At 37.5% G+C, this 10,380-nt stretch overlaps 1 protein-coding gene across 1 annotated transcript; it reads left to right on the top strand.

The window, feature by feature from the left end:
* Positions 1–535: 535 nt before the first annotated feature.
* Positions 536–9,857, top strand: atp5f1b (ATP synthase F1 subunit beta). Its single transcript, XM_059327880.1, has 10 exons — positions 536–675; positions 2,928–3,101; positions 4,091–4,265; positions 4,690–4,811; positions 5,645–5,829; positions 6,566–6,724; positions 6,821–6,943; positions 7,675–7,887; positions 8,465–8,666; positions 9,423–9,857. Exons 1-10 carry the CDS (start codon positions 576–578, stop codon positions 9,518–9,520), a joined length of 1,551 nt encoding a protein of 516 aa, XP_059183863.1. The 5' UTR covers positions 536–575; the 3' UTR covers positions 9,521–9,857.
* Positions 9,858–10,380: the final 523 nt, after the last annotated feature.

The following is a 10,380-nucleotide window of genomic DNA, read 5'->3' as shown; positions in this document are numbered from 1 at the left end:
CTCTTTTTGGTAATTTTGTGCCTTTTTGAGTAATTTTTCTTCTTTTTTAAATCATTTTATGTCTTTTTTGTAATTTTGTGCCTTTATTGATCATTTTACTTCCTTTTGTAGTAATTTTGTAGTCTTTTTCAGTCATTTTTGAATAATTTTAGTAATTTCACATCGTTTATTTGTAATTTTAGTCATTTTAGGGCACAGTTTGTGTTCGTGACCTCAGTGAAACAGGGATCCAGACAGATGTAAAAGGGGGGCAGCAGAAAACTTTAACCCCTCGACGTAGGACATTATGTACAAATGAGATAATCACAAACCTAAGAAGCCTAAAGCTTGTGATCCTATAATCTCATATCATATCCTGTCGCTTTACTTGATATTCTGATGTAGAAACACTCTTATTTCCCCTGTAACCTTTAGTTTGTTGTGTCATTTAGTGACTCTGGAGGACACAGTCAGCTGGCCCTCCTCTCACTGCGCATGCTCGGGGTTTAATCTCCACGCATGCGCCCTCCCGCCCTGTCCCTCCCCTATATAAATGCCGAGCTCCGCGTCTCTTCCACCTTCAGCCATTTTGAACCATGTTAGGATCCGCTGTGGGACGCTGCTGCACCGGGGCTCTGCAGGCTCTCCGGCCCGGCCCCCTCAGGGCCCTGCTCGGGTCCCCCGCCGTCCTCTCACGTAAGTCCCCTACATGCTCGGCCATTTTCATCCGAATAAACCCGATAAAAAGTCACTTTTTAACGCGTTTTATCCAGAAGGGCAGGGATGCTAATGTTAGCATCCGCTAGCAACACGTTGACTGAACCGGCGCTGCCGCTGCAGGCCTTAACGCTAAAATAACCTTTAAAAAGTCCAATTAAACTAACAACAAGTATCAATATGTGTGCATATAAGCTCGCTCGACATGTGTGATGCATTAGTTGTTAGATAATTAGTGATTTTATCGCGCTAGCAGCAATGACCTTTAGTGAATGACATGCGGAGCTGCAGGATGCTAACTTAACAGCTACATTCTCCGCTTTTAGGACAAAATGATTGACATTTTACAGCTTTCTGCAACATGTAAACTCATGCATTATGTTCATCCACTAGTAATAAAGGGCGTGAAGTCTGTGTTAATGTGTATTTGTTGTTAAATGTCCTGTATTTGTCGTTAGCAGCAGTTAGCATCTTTAGCTCCCATTGAGCTTCATTCATCTGTCATTCCTCCACGTTTACTGGCTTTAGTCGGAGATAAACAGCTTGTTGCAGGTTGAAAGCGGTTAAATGTAGTTGTAGCATAAACCTAAACACTTGGTAGTTGGTTACAGGTGTCACTCGTTAATTTAAGTTGTGTTTTATAAGCTGATTCATTGTTTAAAGACTTGACATTGAGCCAAATGGGCCAAACACGCAGTTTGTTTAGCTTCTGTCTGCAGCTTCAGAGGCTTGTTGGAGACTAATGTCTCCTCTTGGTACCACAAGGTCATGACTGGAGCAGCAAAAAGACTCAGAATGACCTTAAAGGGTGGAAAATGACATAAAATTACCCAAAAAAGTATATTAAATTACCAAAAAGATACAAAATGAAGGTGGAAAACGACATAAAATGACCAAAAACAGGTGTAAATAAGACACAAAATTACCAAAAAGATGTCAAAATATAATTTTTTTTTTTAGGGTGGAATAATATACAAGATTATCAATAGACACAATTACCAAGAACAGATTTAAAGAAGACAAAATTGGAAATTGGGGTGGAAAAAATGCACAAAATAAACAAAATTTTTGTAATTTTGTGCCTTTTTTAAGTTATTCTGTCTTTTTTTTGGAAAAACACACAGAATTAGCTTAGAGACAACAATCACTTGACATCGAGACAAATTTTCCCAAACATGCAGTTGTTTGTCTGCAGCTTTAGAAGCTTGTTGGAGACTAATTCCTCCTCCTCTTGGCTCCACAAGGTCATGGCTGGAGCATCAAAAAGACACAGAATCACCTTAAAGGGTGGGGAATGACATAAAATTACTCAAAAAATTATATTAATTTACCAAAAAGATACAAAATTAAGGTGGAAAACGACCAAAAACAGATGTAAATAAGACAAAAAATTACCAAAAAGACGTCAAAATATATTTAAAAAAATAGGGTGGAATAATGCACAAAATTATCAATAGACACAACATTACCAAAAACGGATTTAAAGAAGACAAAATTGGAAATTGGGGTGGAAAAAAAGCACAAAATTAACAATTTTTTTTGGTAATTTTGTGTCTTTTTAAGTTCACTTTTTTAAAATGTCTTTCTGTAATTTTGTCTTTCAAAAAAAAACACACAAAATAAGTTTAAAGACAACAATCACTTGACATTGAGACAAATTTTCCCAAACATGCAGTTGTCATGTCATGTTGGAGGTCATGACTGTAGCATCAAAAAGACAGTTATTAAAGACACAAAATTACCCAAAAAGATGCACAAAATGACCAATTAAAGATACAAATTGACTAATGAATGAGATAAAATTACCAAAAATAACACAAAGCTTTGCTAATTTGATGGAAACTCACTAATTCACATTTTCTTTTTTGCAACAAATTTCAGGATTTTGCTTCGAATTTGCTTCGAGTGTTATTATTAAGGATTTGGTGGACATAAAAAAAACAAAAACAAATGACCAAATAAAGACACAAAATTACCTCAAAATGACCAAAAACGGATGTAAATAAGACACAAAAGTACCTAAAAAGATACAGAATTAGGGTAGAAAAATACTCAAAGACCAAAAAACTCACGGCTAGTTTTAGAGCAACTAGAGACAACAATCAGTTGACAGTTTGGACAAAACGTGCAGCTGTTTGTCTGCAGCTTTTCAGACTCGTGTTGCAGACTAATTCCCCTAAAAGGTCGTGATGTTTCCTGTCTGTCTGACTCTGATCTTTCTGTGTTTGCAGGTAGAGACTATGTCGCACCCGCCGCCGCTGCTGCCGCCGCCGCCGGCCGCATCGTGGCCGTCATCGGCGCTGTGGTGGACGTCCAGTTCGACGAGGGTCTCCCTCCCATCCTCAACGCCCTGGAGGTGGCCGGCCGCGAGTCCAGGCTCGTCCTGGAGGTCGCTCAGCATCTCGGTGAGCCACTTCAACTCTCTAATTCTCACTTTAACATTAAACTATACACTGCTTAATACTGCATAATCATCTAAACAAAGTCTAGACTCTGGGTAAACAAGATTTTTCTTCAGTTTCTTGTTCATTTTGATGTCTGGTTCAACTAAAGGTTAATTTGTTTGGACAAATATAATAACAAATATATCTGATAGTTTAATTTAAGAGCTGATATCTAGACATTTAACAATTTTATTCATCACGATTTTGTTTCTATTTTGATCATTTTGAAATGACCAAAACAGACGTAAAAATAGATGCAAAAATTACAAAATTATCAAAATTGAAACAAATTGACCAAAAATACAGTCATGGAAAAAATGATTAAACCACTCTTGCTTGATTGTGGTTATCATGAATGTTTCCATTACTGTAGATGTTAAAAATGACCAAAAATCCATTAAAAAATAACTAAAAAAGACACAAAATAGACATTTAACATGGTTTTATTGATAATGATTTGGGTTATTGTCAATAAAACCATGTTAAAACATGATATCAGCTTTTAAATTTAGCAGCTCTTAGCAGCTATTTTTGTTATGTTTGTCCAAACAAATGTACCTTTAGTTGTACCAGCCATTAAAATGAGCAAGAAACAGAAGAAAAAGGGTGGTCTAATAATTTTTCCATGACTGTTTGTTTGTACCTGGTCAACTAGACTTCCAGGTTTTAGTTGTTTTCCTGTTTTGTTTTTACCTGTATGTTTTATCTATGTTCTGGTTTTATAACCATATTAGAGCAGAATAAGTTCATCCTTTTCCACAGCAATTGATTTTTATAAATCTGGAGAATATTAAATATGGAAAAGAAATATTAAAACATCCTAGATTAATAAAACATAAATATATAAACTTCAGCCAAATCAAATAAAATAGACTTTCTATTTTTCCCTGTAAAAATAGCACTTTATAAATAAAGTTTGACTTGCTTACTGAAATTAACGTGTGTTTCAGGGGAGAACACAGTGCGTACCATCGCCATGGACGGTACCGAGGGTCTGGTCCGGGGACAGAAGGTTCTGGACACCGGGGCCCCCATCAGAATCCCCGTGGGCCCCGAGACTCTGGGCCGCATCATGAATGTGATCGGGGAGCCCATCGACGAGAGGGGCCCCATCTCCACCAAGCAGTGAGTCCACTTCACAACACAAACACACATTTACACTAGGGTTGTCAAAAGTATCGATACTCAAAAAAATATCGATACTAAAACGTATCTGGATAAAATACACATTTTCAAAAGAATCGAGTATCTGAAGCTTGTTATCATAGTTGCAGTTTCTTTTTGCAAAACTGTTTTTATTATAAATATTTAACTTATGGTTCTGTTAATTTTTACATGTTGCATTTTTCTTAATAAAAATATTTCTGTTAAATTTTGGGGTCTTTGTTTTTATCCTCGTGGTATCGAAAATGGTATCGAGTATTGAATATTTTCCTGATTATCGGTATCGAGTTGAACATTTTAGTATGGTGACAACCCTAGTTTACACAGATTAAATGGCCTGAAAAACCTCAGATTTCCCTCTTAAAAACGTCTTTTCTGCTCCCAGGACGGCCGCCATCCACGCTGAGGCGCCCGAGTTCACCGACATGAGCGTGGAGCAGGAGATCCTGGTGACGGGCATCAAGGTGGTGGACCTGCTGGCCCCCTACGCCAAGGGAGGCAAGATCGGTACGTGGTGCAGCCAAGGCTAGAAGAGTTCTGGGTTATTTTTAAATTCATTTTTAGAGTGAGATGGCTAGTTTTGAGTTTATTTTTTGGAAAATGTTTAGTTTTTTTTGTAATGAGGTATTTGTTGGGTCCAGATTCAATAAGGTCACAATAAATGTTCCTTTATTTCCTTTGTCTGATCCATCTCAGCCCCAATAAGTTTATTAAGTCATAAAACCAGATGGATGAAATAGATTTCATATCAACAAAAAGGTTTACAGATGAAAAAACTTGATAAAAACGAAGGACATTTTCATTATAATTTTAGTTAGTTTAGGAACCATAAAATACAGTTTCAATAGAGGTTTTTTAAAAAACTGTTTTTATTTCAGTTAACGAAAATGTTTTTTTCCGTTATTTCTTTAATGTTGTATCCAAGGTTATTATAGTTAACGAAACTAAATTGCGCTTCAGGAGATTTTGAAGCAACAAAAAGATAAAAAAAATACTCAAAATGACTAGTAAAGATGCAAAATTGTCAAAATGGAAAGATTTCATATCGACCAAAAAGCATTGCGGATGAAAAAGTTGCCAAAAACGAAGGACATTTTCACTGTAATTTTAGTTAGTTTTAGTTATCGTTTTTTAAACTTTTTATTTCAGTTAACACATTTTTTTTCAATTCTAGTTTTTGTTATTTTCTGTAGTTTCCGTTAACTATAATAACCTTTTGATACAACATTTAATTGTGGTTCAGGAGATTTTGAAGCCACACAAAATTACCAATAAAGATGTAAAATAGACTCAAAGAGTCAAACTTCCCCGTAACCAAGGCTTGTTTGTGCTGGCTGCAGGTCTGTTCGGAGGAGCCGGTGTGGGGAAGACTGTATTGATCATGGAGCTGATCAATAACGTGGCCAAGGCTCACGGTGGTTACTCCGTGTTCGCCGGCGTGGGAGAGAGAACCCGCGAGGGAAACGACTTGTACCACGAGATGATCGAGTCCGGAGTCATCAACCTGAAGGACACCACCTCCAAGGTAAGCCCCGCCCCCAAAACACTTTAACGTCCCTTTAATCCTCAGAAGTCCCAGCATTCACGTTAACTAACCCTTTGGAGTTTCAGGCTTTTTTGTTGGTTTTTGACTCCTTTTCATTCTGCCTGTAAACAAACCACTTAAATCTTTACCATGACGTGTTGGTAGCATTGTTTTCAAGAAAACCTCACCTATATGACCTGATTTTTACTTTTTCATTTTGACTTACTGGATCAACATTTTGAACACAAAGTTTAAAAAAAAAAAAAAAAAAACACACCATAAAACATGAAAAACAAACCAAAAATGCACACAAAATTACAAAAAACACACATAAAACATGAAAAACAAACCAAAAACCCACACACAAAATTACAAAAAACATAATAAAAATACAAAAAACACATTTAAAAACAGTATTAAAAAATAAACAGTAAACACAAAAGATTGCATTACAAATGCTAAATGCACAAAGCTAAATTAGAAAAATCTCTGCAAAAGTAAAATCATGTTTCAACACTTTGAGGTGTTTTTTAAATTTTATTTTATTACTTTTGCTAAAAGGGGATTGATGCATTAAATGTGACATGTAAACTTGTGTAAAAGCCAAAACTTTAGAGTTCAGCTGCCAGCAGGAAACATGCTGCTGGAAGTTTCTACATTGTGACGTCATGAAGAAGTCGTTCTCCAGATGGTTAATGTTTAAATCTGCCCCCTGTCCTCCCTGTGTGTCCTGTAGGTGGCGCTGGTGTACGGCCAGATGAACGAGCCCCCCGGTGCTCGTGCCCGCGTGGCTCTGACCGGTCTGACCGTGGCCGAGTATTTCCGTGACCAGGAGGGTCAGGACGTGCTGCTCTTCATCGACAACATCTTCCGCTTCACACAGGCCGGCTCCGAGGTCCGTACCAGTTATTAATACAGGGCTTCTAACTAGACCTGTTAGGATTAAAAACATATTATTATTACTACTGACCCCGGTCCTGTCCCCCTGCAGGTGTCTGCCCTGCTGGGTCGTATCCCCTCTGCTGTGGGTTACCAGCCCACTCTGGCCACTGACATGGGAACCATGCAGGAGAGAATCACCACCACCAAGAAGGGCTCCATCACGTCTGTGCAGGTAAACAAACAAACACCTCACTAGAAGCTTTAAAGACATTAAAATGCCTGGAAAACCTCTGATTGGTGATTTTATTTTCTGTAAATTCAACAGAAGTGTCAACTCTTCCTACTAAATAATAGATTTTTCAGCCTCTGTAGCAGATAGAAATGAAATTCATAAAGTATGTGAGAGCTTATAGCTGTTATATCTGAGCTCCCTCCGCTATAGTCGTCTTCACCATGATTTATAAGTTCTGGAAAAGTCCCATGATGCATTGAGACACTCCCACATGGATTCTCATTTTGTCTTTTTTTTAAAAAAAATTTTTTTAGGCATTTTGTGTCCCTTTTTTCTTTTAGGCATTTGTGTCTTTTTATAGGCTTTTTGTGTCTTTTTTTTTTTTTTTTTATAGGCTTTTTGTGTCTTTTTTTTATATAGGCTTTTTGTGTCTTTTAGGCATATTGTGTCCTTTTTTAGGCATTTTGTTTCCTTTTTTATAGGCTTTTTTTAGGCATTTTGTGCATTGCGACACTCCCACATGTATCCTGATGCATTTCATTGGCCAAGAGACCGAAAATAGGTGGAAAAAACTACAAATACTACAAAACGTTGTATCCATTTTCTATTCTTTAATGGTAGAATAACAACATCACCCCAACAGGTTTTAATGGTAGAAAGCGGTGATGTTTTCCCGCCTTAAACGTGTTAACTGACCGTGTTCTGATCTTGATGTGGTGTCTCTCCTCCAGGCCATCTACGTGCCCGCTGACGATCTGACTGACCCCGCCCCCGCCACCACCTTCGCTCACTTGGACGCCACCACCGTGTTGTCCCGTGCCATCGCCGGTCTGGGTATCTACCCCGCCGTGGACCCCCTGGACTCCACCTCCCGTATCATGGACCCCAACATCGTGGGCACCGAGCACTACGAGATCGCCCGTGGCGTGCAGAAAATCCTCCAGGTTGGCAGCTTTTTAACTCCTTTTCTTTCTTTTTTTCTCTTTCTTTTTAACCCTTTATCAGACGAAGAACCGTATTTGGTAACTTCAGCGGATTTTCAAAATGAGGTCCCCATGTCTCTGTTTAGTCTTAGAACCACACAGATTTTGGGTAATATTTCGAGAAAAAAGTTACAAATTTACTCTATTAAAGTGGTACATCTACAAGAAAAAAATTTGCAGATTTAAAGTGGCAAATCTGCGCGAAAAAAGTCAGATTTACAAGAAAAACGTGGGAAAAACAACTTTTTTTCTCGCAGATTCACCACTTTAAATCTCATAAATCTGCACATTTTTTTCTCATAGATTTGCCACTTTAAACCTCGTAAACTTTTTTCTCAAAATATCATTTTCGTATGGTTTTATCATCAAATTCTCTAGGGTTGAAATTTGGAATTTGCAAGTATTTCAAGATCTCCTATTAAGGGTTAAGGACTAAAATCAAACTATTGGGTTGTTTAACTCCTTTTTTTCCTTTTCTATAAGGACTAAAACCAAACTATCAGGCTGTTTTTAACAAGCTTTTTTTCTGCTTCTGTAGGACTACAAATCCCTGCAGGACATCATTGCCATCCTGGGTATGGATGAGTTGTCTGAGGAGGACAAACTGACGGTGGCTCGCGCTCGTAAGATCCAGCGTTTCCTGTCGCAGCCGTTCCAGGTGGCCGAGGTCTTCACCGGACACATGGGCAAACTGGTTCCCCTCAAGGAAACCATCAAGGGCTTCCAGAGCATCCTGGGAGGTACGTTCAGCTCAAAAACGACTAAAACAAATACATGCTAGACATGTCAACTTTATTTTCCATATATTACTTTCTTCTCTATTTCAACTTAATTCTCGTCATTTCAACCTTTTTCTCAACATTGTGTTTCAACTTCTCGACATTGTTCTTTAACTTTATTTTCGATACATTACTCTTAACATTATGTTTCGACTTTATTCTCGACAGTTCGACTTTATTTTCGATATTTTCTCTATTTCAGCTTCATTCTCGTCACTTCAACATTTTTCTCAACATTGTTTCAACTTTATACTTTATTCAGCTTCTCGATATTTCAACTTTATTCTCGACATTGCTCTTTAACTTTATTTTCGATATATTACTCTTAACATTATGTTTCGACTTTATTTTCGACAGTTTGACTTTATTTTCGACATTTTCCACTTTAGATTCGACATTTTCCACTTTAGACATTTTCCACTTTAGACATTTTCCACTTTAGACATTTTCCACTTTAGACATTTTCCACTTTAGACATTTTCCACTTTAGACATTTTCCACTTTAATTTTGATAGGTCGACTTTATATTTTCTCCACATTGTTTCCACTTTATTCTCTACATTACAACCATTTCTCGATATTTAAATTTATTCTCGACATTTCAACTTAATCCTCAGTATGTCAGCTTTATCCTGGACATGACTAAATGAGTGCTGATAATAACTTTATCCTGGACATGACTAATGATGAATGACTTGTCCCCTTGTGTCCCTGCAGGCGAGTACGACGCCCTGCCCGAGCAGGCCTTCTACATGGTGGGCCCCATCGAGGAGGTGATCCAGAAGGCTGAGAAGCTGGCAGAGGAGCACTCATAAACATCTGAACAGTCTGGTGTTGTTGGAGAAAAGAGAAAAAGAAAAGAGGGGGGGGTTCTGTGGTTCGGAGCACTTGGTTTGTAAAACATGTCAAAATACAAAATGTACCTGTCTCGTCATCCTGAAAGAAAAGTTCTATTTAATGTTTCCAATGAGAGATGGAATAAAAACGCTGTCTTTACACAAAACGGCTGGTCAACTGTATATTTCCTTTCTATGCTTCAGTAGTTTGTTTCATTAAAGGCTGTCCTCTTCCTCTCTGACCATGAAGGCAGTCTGAGCTTCATGAACTGTGTTGCAGCTTGTCAAGTCCTGAAATAAAACAGTAGACAAACCACGACCAGTGTTTGTTTCAGCTTGGTTCTCCACATTACTCACTAAACTAATGAATAGTGATGGTGAAGGTCCAGTTGATGGAAAACTGAATAAATGAGCTTCTGCCAAATTAAATAGTTCAAAGACTGAAAGAGCACTTTTAAAAACTACTTTCACCTCAATCCACTATAACAAAGTCAATCTTGAGTTCTGAGAAAGTTCTGAAAAGCACATTTGGAAATCTTTGTACCTGAAACTGTTTTATCATTCAGGGTTTTTTTAAAAAGATGCAGGTATTTACACTGAATATCTATCAAATTTGTGTTGAAGTCATGCACAAATATCAGAATATTTAAAGATAAACATGATTACCAATTAAGTTAATTTGTTTATTAAATTATTGTACTGTGTTGACACAAAGTAACCAAAAACAATGTTTAAAAAAAGGGCTACAATTCCCCAAAAGGGCACATGAGCAGAAAGAGATGTAAAAGGCACAAAATGATTAAAAAAAGAGACACGAAATGAACAAGAAATTGAAAACA

This window comes from Centropristis striata, chromosome 24 (genome assembly GCF_030273125.1).
Source record: "Centropristis striata isolate RG_2023a ecotype Rhode Island chromosome 24, C.striata_1.0, whole genome shotgun sequence".
In the NCBI taxonomy this organism is placed as follows: domain Eukaryota; kingdom Metazoa; phylum Chordata; class Actinopteri; order Perciformes; family Serranidae; genus Centropristis; species Centropristis striata.
Note: the sequence above shows the minus strand (reverse complement) of the source record. Positions and strands in the feature narration are given on the sequence as shown.